This window comes from Elephantulus edwardii, unplaced genomic scaffold, assembly GCF_000299155.1.
Source record: "Elephantulus edwardii isolate Elephantulus edwardi_28Jun2011 unplaced genomic scaffold, EleEdw1.0 scaffold00097, whole genome shotgun sequence".
Lineage (NCBI taxonomy): Eukaryota > Metazoa > Chordata > Mammalia > Macroscelidea > Macroscelididae > Elephantulus > Elephantulus edwardii.
This window is the reverse complement of record NW_006399847.1, coordinates 11,654,407-11,674,108: the sequence shown is the minus strand read 5'-3', so window position 1 is coordinate 11,674,108 and position 19,702 is coordinate 11,654,407. Positions and strand designations below refer to the sequence as shown.

The window sequence follows — 19,702 nt, the reverse complement described above, 5'->3', positions numbered from 1 at the left end:
GTCATCCGACTCAAAATGCCCCATTCCAGTCCATCTCATCTCACCAATGCCTAGTATGTCAATATTTATGCGTTCCATTTCTTCCTTAACAATATCCAATTTTCCTACATTCATGGTTCTCACATTCCATGTCCCAATCACCAGTGTCTGCTTACAACTGTTCCTAGTATGTCAATATTTATGCGTTCCATTTCTTTCTTAACAATGTCCAATTTTCCTATATTCATGCTTCTCACATTCCAAGTTCCAATCACTAGTGTCTCCTTACAGCTGTTTCTCTTCCTCCATGTTTCCATTTTTAAGACCTCAGTTTCAACTGCCATGTTAGTCCAAATGATAATCTAAGTGTGCTCTATTGTACATAGGGTTTTTGAAGGCCTGTTTTTTTCAGAAGTGGATGGCCAATCCTTCTTCCTAGTCTGTCTCAATTTTTAAATACATATAATAGTATCTGACAGACAAGCATTCTACAGAAATGAGTAGATTAAAGACATTTACCAGTCAGAAAGGCCAATATTCAATGTTGCTGCCCACCCGGCTACATGTTTGGTTGGTTTTGGGGTGTTGTTTTTTTTTAAATCCACCCTTTCCCTACTGCACCACCAACCCTTCCTACTTTTGCTTACAACATTCAATACCCGTCTCCCATTGACCAGCCCCTGATGTGATGTCCTAAGTCTAAAGCAATTAGGATTGCTCTGTTTCTGACCATATCATGCTGCTGTCAGTCTCTTCTGATGTGGTCAGTATGACTTCAATTTAAAGAGAATGTTGTGAAGTATTAGGGGACTTTTTTCTCAGCTCAGAGACTTACAGACTATTTTGCTAGTCTCCGCTGTCCATTTTTAAATCCATTTTTGTGTCAAACAGGAAAAAAGCAGCGCAAATTCCAAAGGAACATAGCATATATTTGCACACTACTTAAGGCACTCACCTACTGTTACGTTGATGGTAAGCATATATGCTAAGCATGTACATTTAGTTCTTGACCTTCTAAGTAAGTACCACACTTTCCTTTCTTAACAACAATGGAAAAAAAAACCCAACAAACCCATAACAGGTTTCATATTAAAAACTTAGAGATCCTCTCTTTTACCTTTTTCAGAATGTCATCAACAAGTTTCAGAAATATTTCATCCACATTGAAATTATCCTTGGCACTTGCTTCACAGAACTGCATCCCAGTTATCTGCTGTGCAAACTATGGAGGGAAAAAAAACCTCATGGGAAGGATGCAGCATGGTCTAGTGTAAGCGCACGCAGTCTGGCTCCTAACCCATGAGGAAGACTGGAGAGCTGGGCTTCACCTTCAAATGACAGGACAGGTCTACAGTCTCACCTGGGTACAAGTATCAATTTCACAAAGGGCAGCCACTTCAGATATGGTAGTAAAGCACATATAAAAAACTCAAATAGGTTTCTCAAGTCAAATTACTTGCCAAAGATTCAAAATGGTAATGTATCAGACATTTAAAATGTGAATGTGATTGATTATTCCTAATTTAATCTTTAGGAAAACATAAGGAAGCCAAAATATATCAGAATAAGAAAAAAACATGAAAGCTATTTTCACAGTTTAGAAAAATGTTTTCCCTACATAAAACATGAGGTCATATAACAAAGCAGTACACACTAAGGTTTTCTCTCTGCAGTTCAAAGTGAATGTAAGACGTGAGAAGGCTGTGACTAAGATGCTGGTACCCACCATCTCTGTAAAAGCTAAGTGATGGCTCTATTGAGTAGAGGTATAGACGGTACACATTATTTATTCTCTGTCCTTTTTTGATTTCAAATAGTAACTTTAAAAAATAATTTAATAGAAGAATATTGCTAATGAAGATCATGAAAAGCAAGTTTGCTTTCTTACATTTCCCAGAGTTCTCTCACCTTTTCTCCTTGCTGTCTGGTGATCTCTCTGTCAGTTTCACAGTCCAACTTATTTCCCACTAAGAGAAGCTCTGCATCTTCCGAAGCATACTGTGGAAAGTTAACAAAGCATTTCAAAGATGGGCACAGTGTAAGTCAAGGCAGCATTTCACTCACTCAGTCAGTCATTTTGTTCATTCATTCCATAAAGAAAACAGAAATCCTCACCTCTAGACCAACAGGCTGCATCAGGGTAGGTAGAAAAAAGACTAAAGTTGTCAATAACTTCATTTTACTTGGAACATAATCAACACCCATAGAAGCAGCAGCTAATAAATCAAATCACTTACTGCAAACCTGCTGCCAGGGACTTCTTGCTAAAGAGCAAGGATGTTTCACTTGAATGGGGAAGGAAGACTGACGCGCTGATGCCTTCGCACCACAGTGCTGGTGAGGAGTAATGAACACGCCATGCACTACCAAAGGGGCAAGCTAATCTATCCTGGGGAAGCGTAGTCAGGCTGCTTCTCAAAGGAAGGATGGGGAGACTATGTTACATACTTCCATCATGTAATGTCTGCTCTATTGTACGTAGTACTGCTATGAGCTGGCATTCACACGGAACACCAAACAAATATAATCTGGGCAGGACTGGCGACAAGGGTATATTGGGGACCATAGAATTTTGAATACAATTTAGAGAAACTCATTAAGAATAACATTTTAGCCTCTGACCGAATTCTTAAGAATCTCCTTAAAAATGTTTTAAAATACAGGCAATTGTCTAAACTCAAAATGGCCAGTTGGGAAAAAAAATCAAATGTCTAAGAAAACAGATGAAAAATTAAGTAAGGTAAATTCAAAATGCAATCATAAATAATACATGCTGTAGAAAAACATTTAATGACAAGGAAAATGTTTGTGATAGAATATTTACTAAATGGAGTAAAAATTCAAGTTCATTTCCAGGATGGTGGAACCATTTACTTCTTTTTTTTTTTTTAAAAAAAACAAAACACCAAACTTATTTATTTTTATTATTTGTGTGTGTGTGTGTACTGTCAAATCGAATCTGACTGGTACAGGAGGAGATTGTCCCTCCTTCTCCAGCAGAGCATCTGGTGGATTTGAACCATGCACTTCTGGGATTGCAGTGCGGCTTCTTGCCATTAGGCCACCAGAGCTCGTCGGAACCATTTACTTCTTTATGCTTTCATTAATCTTCCAAATTTTCTCTATAAATTCATAATAAGGAAAAAAGTTAACTTGACTATTTAATTTTATATATTAAAAAAAACCCAATTTGAGACAGATTACAATAAAAGAACACTGTGAAGCTGGTCAAGAAACGTGGCTAAGTAAGGTGCCTGATGTGTAGGCAACTATGGACATGCTGTGAGGACTCATAATAGGGCCTGATACACAGTAAGCACCTATGAAATGATGAGGAGAATTCACATAAAGGTAAAACACAAGAGGATATATCAAAGAGAACTGACCTGATGGCACAAATGAAACATTTACCAAATGGTTACTGTTTGTTGTTAGGTGCCAGTTGAGTCAAGCATGACTCATAGCAACTCTATGAGCAAAAGATTTGAACCCTGTCCTATCTTGCGTCATCCTTAACACTTCCTGACACACAATCCACCTGGTCAAGAGTCTTCCTTTCCTCTGCTGATCCTCCAGCCTTCCCAGCATCATGTCCTTCTCCAAGGAATAGCACCTCTTGGCAACATGTCCAAAGTATGTGAGGTAAAGCCTCATCAAGGAAAACAAAGTGACTTCATGGAGACCTAATGGCTTATCTTTTGTTTTAAATTCCTCCCTTAACTTCTAAAAACTTTTTTACTATGATGAGGACTGCTTCCTGTGTCCTTCTAACTTTTGTATTAGGAGCATCTTCTATGGCTTCTGCTTGAGGGAACAAAGAACCAGAAACTCCCCACAGGAACCAGAAGTTTCTGACCTAGACAGCTAGGGGAGCAGAGAGACATCCTTGGGCAGCTGATTCAGCTCTGGGACTGGAGAAGCCTAGTCTCTAAAACATAGCGATCATATGTTTGATAAAACTAGAATATAAACCTTCTTAATCACTTTAACACATGGTTAAAGAGCAGTTTGTAAATGAAATACTATCTATGATATACTAAGTGTGTGTGCTGTGCTGAAGAGCTAAACATTAAATTATTTAACATAAATCAAAGGGGAAGGAAACTGTCCAAATGTGCCTTACCCCTCTCATTCACAGGGGCTCTGCCTTTTCAATGTGTGTCTGAAGGAATTCTATCATTTTCAATATTCCTAAAGATTCAGGTTTTCAGAATCATTTAATTTTAAGTCAAGTAGTAACATCATCTTTTATTCAAAATGTGACCTAAAAAGACATTGATAATTTTGAGGGCAAGTGACCAGTGGTGGCCTGGGCCCACCTGCTGACAACCCTACAAAGAGGCAACCTCTGGAAAGCAGATGAACTCTGATGACTCACCCACTCACACAGGGGTGGATCCAGTGGATGTAACTGAATGAGTACCTTCAGCCTTTGAAGACAGATAGTCCAGGCCATGAGACCTTAGATAAAATGAATTCTTCTCTGATTCATTTAAAATACAGGATACATAACTACATGGAAGGTTTTAATACGGAATAAATGCTAAACCTACCTTATCAATCATCTTCATCCATTTTGGCAAATCATCAAATGTTTCTTTCTTGGTGATGTCATACACCAGGATGATTCCCTTGGCACTTCTGTAATAAGCTGAGGTAATGCTGTTGAATCTCTCCTGACCTGCTGTGTCCCTAACAAACAGCAGCAGAATGAGTTCAAGTACAGAGCTCAACATTCCAATGCAAAGACAAAAATGATTTTTTACTATAAGTGAACAAGAATATGATAGATATGTCTTACTTTTTCCTTCCCCTGATAAGTTCAGTTAAACAGAGAAGTACAAATTCAGGCCAACAGAACTACAAGAGAAACATGGCTAATGGTGACAGTGCATGAATAATGGATTGTGAACTAAAATTAACCAAGTATCAAGAATAACATCTTCCATTAAAAAAGCAACAGCAGTTGATATCACACAACAGAAAATATGCTCCTAAATGTAATCCTTCTACCATTCCAAGCATGATGTCCTTCTCCAAGGACTGGTCCTTCCTGGCAACATGCCCAAAATGTGTGAGACGGAGCTTCAAAATCTTGTCTCCAAGGAGCAACTTGGTTTCACCCTCTCTAGTACAGACCTCTTTTGTTCTCTTGGATGAGATGTATTGACGCAGTAACTGGGGTAATGGAGGTAGATGTGCTGGAAGCAGTTGAGATTGACTCAGGATAGGACAGGGTTCAGAGCTACTGTGCACAGGGTTGCTATGAACTGCAATTGACTCAACAGCACATAACAACAAGTTTAATACAAAACAAGAGGGGAAAGAAGATATTAATTATAGAGTACTTTAATATCATGCACTAGGTGATTTACAAACACTTAAAGCATCTGAAAACAACATGACAGAGTATGAACTGAACACACATGGGAGCACGAGTGTACACACACCCACAGGCAGGTCCAGAAGTCTGACCTCCACATTAATAGAGGGCTCATGTCCCACCAGCCCCTGGCACTAGTGCTAAGGGTAGATGCAGGGCACGTGTGGTAGTGGGAGCTTACCTATAACTACTTTAGATGAGGAAAGGAGAAAACATTTCATGATCATTCTCTGAGGCAGCCAAGCTCCAGCAAGCAGCCCTGGGCTGTTTGGTGGGAACATGCACTAGTGTTCCCTTCTGCGAGAGCTGCCCCTGACCTCCCAGAAGAATGGACCCCCTGCAAGAAGTGTCACTCTTACCCTCAGCTGAGCCTACCTCTGCACCGCTCCCAGCACAAAGGCAGGACTACAGCTGGGCGACTTTTGGAGTTAGTCGAGCTAACAAAAACAGAAACAGTACTTTAAAAAAACCAAATGTAATTTTTAAAAAAAATGTCTTAATTCATCTCTTAAGAACTAATTGAAATACTACAACTTTTGTCATGAATGTTTTTATATTCTGGAATAAAACTTTGAGTAGAAGGTAAGAAGTACTCATAAATACACAAGGACACCTGAATAATCTTGTTCCCCAAAAGACTATCTCAGTTCTAGAAGGGTCTAAGTCCTCCTATATTCTTAAGGAAACTGATAAAAAGGGAAGAATTGTAAAGATGGACAAGAATTAAGTGGTGGGTTATCAAGTGGTTTTATTCTTCTCATAATACATTACACTTAAACCAGTTTTTCCTATTTTCCTTTTATAAACTGGTATAATAATCAGTAAATGTGTTTTTATCTCTCTAGTTTCTTCAAAAGCTAAATTTCACATCCCATTTGGTGTAGCTAAGAGCTATTTGTTTTGGTTTTTTAAAAGAATATTTTTTATCTTTCTTGTTGTGTACCATTGAATCAAATCCAACTGGCACAGGAGGAGATTGCCCCTCCTTCTCCAGTGGAGCATCTGGTAGATTAGAACTGTGTGCCTTTGGGATGGCAGCACAACTTCTTGCCACTAGGCCAATAAACTCTCTCCAAGAGCTGTCTTTGTATGCTTGCTGTGAAGAGGTAAGGGTTAGTGCAATGTGCTGCCTGACATGATTCTCTGAAGAAATCATCCTTTGCAATCTCAGTTTCCCCATGTATAAGAGGAAAGAAATGACAGTAAGAGTCAAGAAATCAAATGGCATAGCACACTGGGTTAATCTGCTGCAAAGAACTTTTTTAAAGTATTAAAGAGCAAAGATTTCATTTTGAAGACTAAGGTGCACCTGACCCAAGTTGTGGTACCACAGTATTTTTAATGACCACATATGCCTTAGTTGGGCAATAAATAAGGAAGGCTGAAGAGCTGAGGCTTCAGAGTTATAGCGTTGGTGAGAAATACCAAATGAATGAGGGACTGCCAGGACAAGCAACTTTGTCTTAGAAGAAATGCAGCCAGAGTGCTCCTGAAAGGTGAGATGGTGAGCCTCTATCATGTCAGATATGTTACCAGAAGAGGCCAGTCTCTGGAGAAGATGCTGTCTTTAAAGAGTTTACAATGAAAAGCAACTTCTGTGTGAAACACTTAGTAGCCATTTCCAGACTTCAAACAACAATCAACAAAACAAAAAAATGGCAAACCACAGCTTGCTGCCTTTTCCAACATGTGATAAAATAAGAAGAAATATCTCTAGTTTCTTATAAAATTATCATTTTAGGTAAGACTTAATATTCAAATCAGGTCAATAACAGCAAGCAAACAAAAACCTTAAGGGAAGGTAGAGAGTGTGATGATGATCAAACAAAGGTAGTTGTTACCTCAGCAAGCAGGCTGCTCGGCCGCAGGTGCCTCAGACAGGGGCACAGATGAGGAATGAAGACATGCCACTAACACTCACGCATTAGGTGACTGGTGATGTCACAGATGAGCAGCAACATCGCAGATGAAAGCGCACACACACACATGGTGGACAGACACTCAGAGCTGAGCCACCTGCCAAGAGGAGTTAGTAAGCTGAATGCATGTCATGAGGAACCAAACCACATTCTCAGAAAACCTGGCAGGGCCTCTCTCCACCACCACCAGCCCCATCTCCTCCTTCCCGAGGCACCGCTGGAGGTGCAGTCCTGTGTTCAAAGCCACTCCTTATAGCAGGCAGAAAGCCAGTATACCTACAACAATTACTCGCTCACGGCCAGGATTTGAGAAAGTAGATTTGCTCCAGAAAGAGGCCCAGTCTCACTTTCCAGCAAACATTAACTGAGGGAATCATAACACGCTGGAAGGATCTGGCTTGCCCCAGGAAACACTTAGGTAGGGCCACGAAGAGCCTCAGTCTTTTCCTGTGGGTAGTCTGCCTTTATATCAGGCAATCTGGGCATGAGCGTATTGGACTTCTCTATCATACAAGCTGCCTTTATTGACCAGCATCCCAGCAGCCATTACAGTGACAGCAGTTCTGTTACATCAAAGGGTTGGAAGTAGAGGCTGTTACCACCAAATGACAAGTCTTCTTCCACAGCTCCCTATGTGCAAACTGAGTGTGAAATAAATGGATTCTCTTAAAAATTCTCTCTCAGAGGAAGCAATGACCATTTTATTTTAAAATAAGCAGAAGAGAAGGAGACGAGGCAAACCAGCTTGAAGAGTTAATTTTATTAGACAAGCGCATGGATTGATGTTAAAGACATACAACATGCTTTGGGGTAAACAACTTGTCCACTTACCAGATCTGTAATCTAATTTTCTTTCCTCTTAGCTCTACAGTTTTTATTTTAAAGTCAACACCTAAAAAACAAAAGAAATAAGCATCTGTCTTAAAATAATCCTATTTTATCTTAGTACCACAAAAACGGAAAACAAAAAACTAGTATCACTAAATCCAACAGATAATATCTGTACCCTTGAGATGGTCTCTCTGGTTTCAGGATTTTAATGTGAATATCAGCCTATGTTGGATTTTATACCCAATAATCTGTCTGGTATTTGCTATTCATAATATATGCGGTGCATGTTGTTGTTATGGGCCGTTGAGTCACTTGCAACTCACAGCGACCTATGCACAACAGCTCTGAACTCTGCTCTACCTAAGATAACCTTATTGTATCTGACACACCTACCCTCATTACCCCAGTCACTGAGTCACTCTATCTCATCAAGGGTCTTCCTCTCTTGTGCTGTCCCTCTCCAAGGACCAGTCCCTCCTGGCAACATGCCCAAAGTATGTCAGACGGAGCTTCAGAATCATTGTCTCCAAAGAACAGCCTGGTTTCACCCTCTCCAGGACAAACCTGCTTGTTCTCTTAGCAATCCATGGTATATTCAATATGTTTCTCCAGCACCACAACTCAAAGGCATCAATTTTCCTCTTATCACCCCTAGTCACTGAACAGCTTTCTGATGCGTAGCACCTAACTGTGAAGACTATGGCCTGGCCAGGCATACCTTAAGTCTCCAGACTGACATGGTTGCTCTTCCGTACTTTGGAGAGGTCCCTGACAAACAGACTTTTACAATGCAATTCATCTTTTAATTTCCTAGTTGGTGGTACCAAGAGTGCTGATGGTGGAGCCAAGCAAAGTAAAGCCGTTAACAATCTCAATCTCTTCATTTATCATGATGCTGCCAATTGGCCCAAGGGTGAGAATCTTTGTCTTCTTGATGTTAAGCTTCAATCCATATTTAAGGCTGCAGTCCTTGACCATTTGTATCAAGTGTTTCAGGTCCTCCACAGTTTCAGCAAGCAAGGCTGTGTCATCTGCATAACACAGGTTGCTGATAAGTCTTCCTCTAATCCTGATGAATCCTGATCCTCCAATTCCTCTTCATAGAGCCCAACTTCCCAAATGATCTGTTCTGCAAATAGACTGAAAAAGTACTGAGATAGGACACATCCCTGGCTTACAACCTTCCCGATTTTGAACCATGCAGTGTTTCCCTGTGCTGCTCTGACAACTGCCTCCTGGTCCAAGTATGGGTTTCACATAAGCACAATCAAGTGTTCTGGAATACCCATTCTTCTCAGAGTTAGCCACAACTGGTTGTGATCCACACAGTCAAATGCCTTTGCATAGTCAATGTAGCCCAGATAGACATTCCTCTGGCACTCCTTGCTTTTAGCCAAGATCCATCTAACATTAACTATAATATCCCTAGTACCATGACCTCTTTTAAACACAGCCTGCACATCTGTTGATGTGCTATCCATCGTTTTTGGATAATTTTCAGCAGAATCTTGTTTACATGTTATATTAATGATATTGTTCTATAATTTCCACACTGTCACCTTTCTCTGGAATGGGCACAAACTTCTAGTCAGTATGCCAGGTGCCAGGTGGGTGTCCTCCAGATTTCTTGGCACAACTTGGTGAGTGCACACAGGGCAGCAGCGTCTGTTTCTTGAAATATGTCAACTGGTATGCTGTCAATGACTGGAGACTTGTTTTCTGCCAATTTCTTCAGAGGAGCCTGAACTTCTTCTATCACCACAGGCTCTTACTCATACATTGTTTCATTAAAAATTTTTTTGTCAGCCAATTCTTTTTGGTACAGTGACTCTGTCTACTCCTTCCATCTCCTTTTAACACTTCCTGGATCATTTACTATTCTTCTCAAAGCATGCTTAAGTACTGCAACTCGAAGCTTGAATCTGTTCTTCAGTTTAAGAAAGGCCAAGCGAGTTCGGTCCTTTTGATTTTCTGGCTCCGGCTCTTGGCACATTTTATTATAATGTTTTAGTTTGTCTTCGCACACCATTTTAGCATTCACAAAAGAAAATAAATGGTTTATACATGTTTTATAAATGTGAGGAGAGGAATAGTTAAAAATTTACTTTCAGCCAATTTTCATTTTTATTAATTTTATATTACTAAGCAAATCATTATGTATCAGCTTCCTTCGCTATGTCAACCCCTAAATCTTCAGAAATACTGCTTCTTTCACCACTGCAAAAAAAAAAAAATCAATGTCATAAAATTTCACTGTTTCAACTAGTCTTGGGTGTTAAATTCAGTGCCATTAACTGTGAAATCATTCCCATTATCCATTTCTGAAAAATCCAAAACAAAAAACCAAACTTTGATCATCTGAAACAGAATCTTCTTCAGTGCAATGAGCTCCTCTTTACAGACTGTCTGCTCCTGGGTTTGCAGTTCTGCTAGGCTATAATATTGCAAAGGCATCAGACATTCCTACGCAAACAAAGTTTATAAAACGCTGTGGGAATTGGTTGACTGTAATGGATTAATCAATAGGGGCAGGGGCTTTCTATCATTGGCTTTGTAACTATCATCATATGGGAGAGGGACCTGAAAAAATAAATCCCAAACCAAACCCAAACCAGCCCCCCTTCCCCCACCACAACTCATGGCCTCACTGCTGTAGATGACCCTCTTCCTGTTGGTTTCCAAGGTTGAGAATCCACAGGAGGAGGTCCACCTTTCTCCACAGAACTGCTGGAGGACTCAAGCCACCATATATTAGCAGTGCAACTTTGGATGGTCTAGTCTGGAACAGCTCTCCCCAAATAAGATTTGCAAAAGGCTAATGTGGAAGTCAGTCAATGTTGCCATCCCACTAGGCTGAAATCAGTAGGTACGGAAGTGGAACATGGAGATCAATCTACCATCATAAGGATTATGACTGAACTTGCAGCATGTCCTTGGACTTGAGATCTCTAGGCAAACCACAGACTGAGGGCTGTGGCACTGGGGAGCCAGCAGACCAGATGGCATCTAGGTGATGGCAGAGGAATACAGACAGGGCCCATCTTCATTTATTGACTCACAGACCAGCACTGAGCTTCCTCAGGCCCAGGCTTACTGCAAGAGAGGAGGTGGGAGGTATACAATAGGCAAAATTGAAAGAGTTTTAACACATGTCCAAGCCAGGCAGAAATCAATGCTGTAAACACACCAGAAAAGCAGCTATCCTGATTGAAGAATTATATCCTGAGTGTTTCCAACCTAACCTGTTTCTTCCTTAATAAACTTCATAATTGTGAGTATCATCTGTTGAGTTCTGTGTGACCACTGCAACAAATCACTGCAGTGAAACCACAGGAGGACTAGCTCATGCTGGAATTGAGTGAAAGTGTGGAGTCTGAACTTGCTGGAATCAGTTTTGTGCTGCTGATACTGTTATAAGGATTCCCTTCCCTTGTAAAGTTAGTTAGCAAGTCAGACTCTGTTGCCCCCATGCCCACTACAACTTCACAAATGGATTACTAGCACATGAGGGTACTGTGACCATTCATGGGGACAGACTACTTTGCCATCCTGCTAGGTGTATGAGGGCTGATCCCATAGAGGTTGAGGGGCCTCACTGCTATGAAGAACTTGGAGTAGAGGAAATGTGTCCTTTGGAGTCTTTAGACAGGGAGCCTCCTAGAGGCACAGAAAGCGTACTGAAGGTGGCTGAGGACAAGAGCCAGGCACAGGAGCAATAGTAGCAGTGACTAGATGGGAGGGCTGTGGGAGCATTCTAGGTCCATGAAGTGCAGCACCTGCTGTGGGCTTGTTGATACAAGGAGTGAGAGGGAGTGAATGTCTTCAGGCAGGAGGCTTGCTGTGGGAACAGGGGGCTTCTGGGCACTTGTTAGTAAAGCCTAAGAGCTGGAACACCTATCAAACAGCACAGAGCTCAGACTGAATGGAACCCAGCAGAAGTAGCCGAGAGCTGACATGACTGACAAACTGTATCCTGAGCTTTGTCCTGTTACTCCAAGTTGAAACCTGATCCTGCCCATTACTTCTCTAGTGAGCCACTTAATCCTAAATATAGTTTTGTAAATTCTGTGTAGCTACTGAAACAAATTATTGAACCCAGCAGAGAAATACAGTGCTGTGGAAAGACTAGCTAGTATAAAAAAAAAACAGAAGAGTGGAGGCATGCTTAAATTAACCCTGTACATTTTGGCATAGTGATTCTCTAGAGACAAGTTCTGATGCTACCATGTTAGACCCTTTAGCAGTAATTTGCTTTACCCTGTTGGTGGTGGTTGTTACGTGCCATCAAGTCACCTGCAACTCACAGCGACTCCAACAACAATAGCTCTGAACTCTGTTCTATCCTGAGCCAGTCTCACTGTCTCCGACACACTTACCCTCCATTGTGCCAGTTACTATGTCAATCCATCTCATCAGGACTCTTCTTCTCCTGGCACTGTCCCTCTACCATTCCAAGCATGATGTCCTTCTCCAGGTCCTTCCTGGTTACATGCCCAAAGTATGTAAGATGAAGATTCAAAATCCTTGCTTCCAAGGAGCACCTGGTTTCACCCTCCCTAGAATAAGCTTACTTGTTCTCTTGGCAGTCCAAGAGTTCATAACTCTTCTTCAACATCACAACTCAAAGGCATCAATTCTTCTGTCATCTTTGGTCATGGCCCATGCGAACACCATGGCCTGAATGAGGCATACTTAGTCTTCAGCCTAACATCACTGTTCTTTAGCACTTTTGAAAAGTCCCTCACAGCAGCCTTCCCCAGAGCAATTTGTCTTTTGATTTCTTGACTGCCGATGCCAAAAGTATTGATTGTGAAACCATTTAAAGAGTTTCTCTCTACACATAAGTGTTAATCAATCATTCAGTGTTTGTCCTTGAGTCTCATTTGTTACATGTAGCATAATGTACTTTTCAAGGCTCATGCATTTCCTATTTGCTTGGGAATTTCATTTCTCTTATGGCTACACAATACGCCACTGTATGAATATCCATATTTTGTTTATCTATTCAGCCATTTCTTGGTGGATATTGAGGCCATTTCTACTTTTTTGGCTATTATAATGAAGTGGCAGTGAGCACTGGTATAATCTTGAGGTGCTGCTTTTAAGTCTTCTAGGAGTACAATCAGTAAGTTATAAGTGACTTCCATGTTTAACTTTTTGAGCAAACAGCAAACTGTTTTACACACTTTCTGTGTGTGTTTGTGGTATTTTTCTCTTTTTTAAAAGTTTTTTTTAATTTTTATTTTATTATTTTTGTGTGAATGTACCGTCAAATCAGATCTGACTGATACAGGAGGAGATTGTCCCTCCTTCCCTGGCAGAGCATCTGGTGGATTAGAACCGTGAGCCTCTGGGATTGTAGTTGCAGCTCCTTACCACTAGGCCCCTAGAGCTCCCCTCTTATTAAAATTTTTTTAAAAAAAATTTATACTGGTTTATTCATAAAGTTCGAATATATTGTTTTTCACACTGGATTTTACAATTTTCTTCACCACCTCCACCCCCGTTTGCCCCTCACCCCACCCTTGGATCCTCATAATCATTCAACCTACAATAATGGTTTTACACATTATTTGTACTTTTGGGACTGAGTTAGTCTGCTCAGCATAATGTTCTCCAGTCCCTCTCAAGTTAGGTAGAAATTTACAAAACCACTGCTCCTGTGTGCAGCGTAGCATTCCATTGTGAGTGGAGATAGAGAGATATAGATAGATAGAGACACAGATATATAGAAATAACTAAATTTCCATTTGTGTATGTTACTTACATGTTTCCTAGTTATAGAAAATAAATACCACAATGATATTTTTCTACACAATTTTTTCAGAGCTAAGGAAAATCATTGACATATTTCAGCTAATAGAGGCTGCCCTGGACGTGCTCACCAAGATGTGACAAGAAATCTGGAGAACAACCACTTGGCCAACTGACTGGAAGAGATTTCTATTTGTCCCCATTCCAAAGAAGGGTGACCCAACAGTGTGGAAACCATAGAACATTATCATTGATTTCACATGCAAGCAAGATTCTACTAAAGATTATCCAAAAATGACTGGAACAGCACATCAGCAGAACACTGACAGAAGTCCAGGCTGGGTTTAGAAGGGGTCGTAGTACTAGGGATATTGAAGCTGATATTAGATGGATCTTAGCTGAAAGTGGGGAATACCAGTAGAATGTCTATCTGTATTTCATCAATTATGCAAAGGGGTTTGACTGTGTGGATCATAACAAACTGTGGCTGACTCTAAGAAGAATGGGAATCCCAGAACACTTGACTGTGCTAATGCAAAACCTATACTTGGACCAAGAGGCAGTTGTCAGGACACAGCAAGGAAACACTGCATGATTCAAAATTGGGAAGGTTGTACGCCAGGGATGTGTCCTATCTCCATACCTTTTCAACCTATAGGCAGAACAGATTATCTGGGAAGCTGGGCTCTATGAGGATAAGTGTGGCATCAGGATTGGTGGAAGATCTATCAACAATCTGTGTTATGCAGATGACACAACCCTGCTTGCTGAAACTGAGGAGGACCTGAAGCGCTTGCTGCAGAGGGTCAAGGACTGCAGCCTGCAATATGGATTGAGGCTCAATGTCAAGAAGACAAAGATTCTCACCAGTGGACCAATTGGCAGCATCAGGATGGATGGTGAAGAGATTGAGACTGTTCACAGCTTCATTTGCTTGGCTCCACAGTCAACACACTTGGCACCAGCAGCCAGGAAATTAAGACGTATTGCAATGGGAAAGTCTGCTGTTAGGGACCTCTCCAAATTACTGAAGAGCAATGGTGTCTCTCTGGAGACTAAGGTGGGCCTGATACAGGCCATGGTCTTTGCAATCACTTGTTATGCATCAGAGAGTTGGACAATGACTAAGGAGGACAGAAGGAGAATTGATGCCTTTGAGCTGTGGTGCTGAAGACGAGTATTGACTATACCATGGACTGCTAGGAAAACAAACAGGTTCATCCTAGAGAGGGTTAATCCAGGCTGCTCCTTGGAGGCAAGGATTCTGAGGCTCCCTCTAACATACTTTGGACATGTTGTAAGGAGGGGCCGGTCCTTGGAGAGGGATATCATGCTTGGGAGGGTGGAGGGACAGCGCAGGAGTGGAAGGCCCTCTATGAGGTGGACTGATTCAGTGACTGGGGTAATCACAGTGGGTGTGTTGAGACAGTGCACAATGGCACAGGACAGAACAGGGTTTAGGGCTGTTGTACATAGCGTAACTATGAGCTGCAAGTGACTCAACGGCACATAGCAACAACAACAAAGGAAAATCAAAGAATGGGAGGCTGGTAGGTGTGACAACTGTGGAAGGGCTTGCTACCAAGTTGGGCCAGCGCAGCAAAACAGCACAGCGGGAAGGCAGCACACTGTGCCCTCAGCCCTCATCTCTGGTATTGCCTGATGTAATACTTCCCTGTCAGGTGTCGACCTTGATGAAGTGAAAGACATGGGCTGTAGAATAAAAAGTCTTAGAAACAGAAAATGCAGAATGAGAACAAAGCTGGTCTCTCACATCCTTCAAATGTCACTGAAGGGAAGCTGGGTATTTCAATTTCACTTTCAGTTCTGGAAAGGAATTGCTATTCAAAGACAAAGGACATGCTGAAGGGGTCATGATTTAGGAAGCAAGTCTGCACAGAGCCACCCAAGTAACAGCACAACTTAAGGGCACAGTTAATAAGGCAGCAGGGACAGAGCTGAGGGATTCTATTAAAAAACAGTACAATTTCATGAAAAATCATTGTTTTCATACCACTAAAGTTAGGGACTTTTCTGTCACAGTGATCACCTGTGGCAATCTGTTACAAAACAGACTTCTGTTTTGTCATATGACAACTGATATAGTTTACTTGTGTTCAGTATTTTTAAACTAAAGTAGCACAGGAGGTTAAATGTCGGGCTGCTAACTAAACTTGTACTCACCAACTGTTCCTCCAAAGTCAGGGTCACAAATACTGAGACAGCTCTACTATCCTCCTATAGGGTCACAGGGAGTCAGAATCAATTTTCCCTTCACTTATTTTAAATGAAAACAAAGTAAAGATTAATGGACAGCTATGAGGATTTAAGAATATGTTTAGTAAAAATGAAGACTGCTCAGAATACCCATTTCTGAGTTGGGGGCAAGCTAGGGTGGAGACAGCATTTCTCCCACTGCTAAAAACCCTGCTTCCTATATGCACAGATCAGGGCTCAGCCTCACCAGGCAGGAGACAACCCTATCACACCAACCTGATTTACATCAACATACCTGTAACCTGACAAGGTGCCTTCCGAGAGAAGAGGAACTTCCTTAACTGCCTAGAATACTTTCATAAATGTTAAGTGACTCCCATTATGAAGTCCTCTTAGACTGTAACCCCTTCACCCTCAGTTCTTAAACTCTCACAGCTTTATGAGCTGCTCTTTGCCCCCCAGACTCAGCTTTGGCTCCATAAGGCCTAGGTGCTGCCTGGTCCACAAGAACCACTCAATAATGTCTGAAGGAAAAGGTGCCCTCCTCCCTTGTGTAGAAAATCTAATTTTAGGAAATTAGGTAAATTCAGGACTAGAAAAGAGGAAAAGTATATCTAAGTGGTAGAAAGGAGGATGTTTGTTTTGGGGCCCCATACAGAGCAGTGAAATGCAGGGGTACTCAGCACACACAGCACCTTACAAATGGAGCATTTTACTTTTATTACAGTTTACAGTATTGAATATAAGTTCTAAAAAAGTGGGACAGACTGTATTATGCTCACACCGGCTCTCAGCACAAGTGTAGCAGTTTATAAACACTTGGTACTGCTGAACTGATGTGCGATAAGATTTCCACGATGCACTGCAGCTTTCCATTATGGTCTGACAAACTGGTTTTGTCTCTATTTACCTGTCTACCAAAAAACCTCAGTGGAAATTATTTATCAGTTACTATATCGTGAGGAAGTTCCTGAAAATGTAAATAGTTTGCATATTATAACATAAAGGCTGGTGGTTTGAACCCCTGCGTAATGCCTATCAACCCATTTCTGTAAAGATTTCAGTCAAGAAAGCCCATGAACAGTTCAACTCCATACAGGTAAGGTTCCTATGAGTTGGGATGCACTTGAGGACAACGAGTCTTTTTTAGTTTATCATGTTGCTGACTGCCGCTGAGTCGCAAACAACTCATAGTGACCCTATGAACAAAAGTCCTGAAGCCTTTCTATAACTATCGTCATTTAAATATCCTGATAAAAAGAACTAAATGAGTTACAATTAAAAAACAAATTAAATTAAAGAACAAATGTGTAAGAATCATAACTACAGTGAGGCTCTAGCCTCACAGAAGATAGAAAATGGCCAAGTATATGCAGGCCAGTATTGTCCTTTTCCAATTGCTTTAAACAGCAGTGTTGGAGAAGAGTACTGAATGTCCATCCCATGGACAGCCAAAAGGACAAATATGTCCTTGAGAAAGTACAGCCAGAGTGTTACATGGAAGCAAAGATGATAAAGGCCTGTCTCACATACTTCAGGCATGTAGCTGGGAGGAGCTATTCCTTGGAGAGGGACATGATGTTTGAAAAGGCAGAGAGTCGTTCAAGGAGAGGCAAACCCTCAAATAGGTGGACTGCCACAGTGACTGCCACAATGGGTTTTAGTGTGTCAGGAAGTGTGAGGATGGCACCAGATAGGACTGGGTTCAGATCTGTTGTTCATACCCAACTTGACAACACCTAACAACAATTATCCTTATACACACAATTTCCTATCGATGGACAGCAGAACTCCCTGTTGGCCTTCACTTTGCAGCTCCACGTCAATGTCCACACCAGGAAAGACTGTCTTATGTCGCCTGCTATAACTGTGACAGACTGAAATGCAAAAGCATTTTCAAAATGGATCACATCTACCCTTTCAAATATAAGATGAATAGGGGAGGAGGGAAGATGGTGAAGATTGAGAGCACAGGGTGAAGAGCCAGAGGGATAGCAGCCTGCGTAGAGAGGATACCAGAGTACTTTACGCTCCAGAGACTGAAAATCACAGCGTGACATGAACAGTAGTATTTTGAATCAGAACTTTTGTTAATACATAATTGTAGAAGCTTTAAAAACCGGAGCCCTGCCTGCCTGCCCTGCAGCGGCCCCGCAGCGGTCCCATCGCAGACCCAACAAAAACTGGAATCCACTAGCTGAGCTGAGCTACACTAAGACTCACCTGAAAGGAAAAAGGTTAGTGGGGAAATCGGCTGAATTCTCTTGAGCCCACTAAAACCTGGAGGGCCTGAGGGGCGGCGTGGACAACAGGAATTGAATTATAACTTTTGTTGAAACTTTTAGTATTGGAACTGTGGGAACAAAGCCGAGCGGACTTGGCAAAAACCGGAAGCCACTAGATGAGCTTCTAAGAGACCCATTTGAAAGGAGAAAACTTAATGGGGAAATTGGCTTATTTCGCTTAAGCTCCACTAAGACCCAGTGGGTCTGTTGCGTGACATGGACAGTAGAAATCTGAATCAGAACTTCTGCTGGAGTGGACTCAGAAGGAGCTAATAGCCTCAGTTGCAATCCGGACCACTTTTCGGTTGCACTGCAGATTGGAAAATGCTGGAATTTGCAAGCCGAGCTACTGAGGGACCCATTTGAAAGGGATAACCTTTGGGGGCAAAGTGGCTGAATTTTCTAAAGCTCCACTAAGGCCCAGTGGGTTTGTTGCATGATGGAGACAGTAGGAATTTGAATAAGAACATTTGATGGATTAGAGTCGGAACTGTACGAAATCAGCCTGGGTTGTATTCTAGTCCACATTTCAGTGTGCACTCCGGATCAGGAAAAGCCAGAAGCTGCTGGACCCATTTGAAAGGGGAAAACTTAGTGGGAAAATTGGCTGAATCCCCTTAAGTCCCACTAAGACCCAGTGGGTCTGTTGTTTGACATGGACAATAGGAATCCTAAAAAGAATTTTTATTGATACAAATAGTTTTAGGGACCACAGGATCTTAAACCTCTACTGCTTTACAGAAATTTGACTGGTCCTCCTAGGCAGGGACCACTGGATGAGGGCACTGGGTAGTGCCACTGGGTAAGGGCCACTGAGTGAGAACGGCTGACTGGGAGACAAACAGCGGGAACTCGATCAGGGTCCTCAATCGTGAGCACACCTGGGCAGCTAAGGTCTGAGTGAGGTCCCTCAACTGGTTGACCCACCCTGGTGACTATTTCACCTCCCTGCCTGCCCCACCCCATTTGGCTCCACTCCTGTGACTACACGACCAGTCAATTAGCCTGCCTTTAATCCAGAGCACCTGGATCTGACTTACCTACAAAAGACTGCTCTCACAGGCTCTGAACTGACCTTTTCCTTCAGTTAGAAATTCAGAGAAATTGTCTTCAGATCAAGTTTAAATCAATGTCTCGAAGAAAACAAGCTACTGTACACACTACACAAATGCAAAACAAGATGGTACCACCAAAGGGGACACAGTAGCAATGGATTTCCTAAAAACAGAAAGTCTGATGGAACTTTCTGACACAAAATTTAGAAGAACAATGATTCAATATTTTCAATGGATAAAAGACAAACTCGAAGAACTACAGGATGCCACAAGCAAAAA

The 19,702-nt window shown here is 41.6% G+C and overlaps 1 protein-coding gene across 1 annotated transcript in view; it reads right to left on the bottom strand.

Moving 5' to 3' along the window:
- The window catches only part of LOC102861765 (ras-related protein Rab-12-like), a 57,846-nt gene that overhangs the window by 6,080 nt on the left and 32,064 nt on the right, over window positions 1–19,702 (bottom strand). Inside the window, exons 3-6 of the mRNA XM_006891432.1 lie at window positions 8,113–8,173; window positions 4,533–4,671; window positions 1,888–1,977; window positions 1,097–1,201 (exon numbers count right to left, since the gene is read on the bottom strand). Coding sequence (XP_006891494.1) covers window positions 1,097–1,201; window positions 1,888–1,977; window positions 4,533–4,671; window positions 8,113–8,173 — 395 coding nt within the window. The remainder of the gene's footprint in view (window positions 1–1,096; window positions 1,202–1,887; window positions 1,978–4,532; window positions 4,672–8,112; window positions 8,174–19,702) is intronic.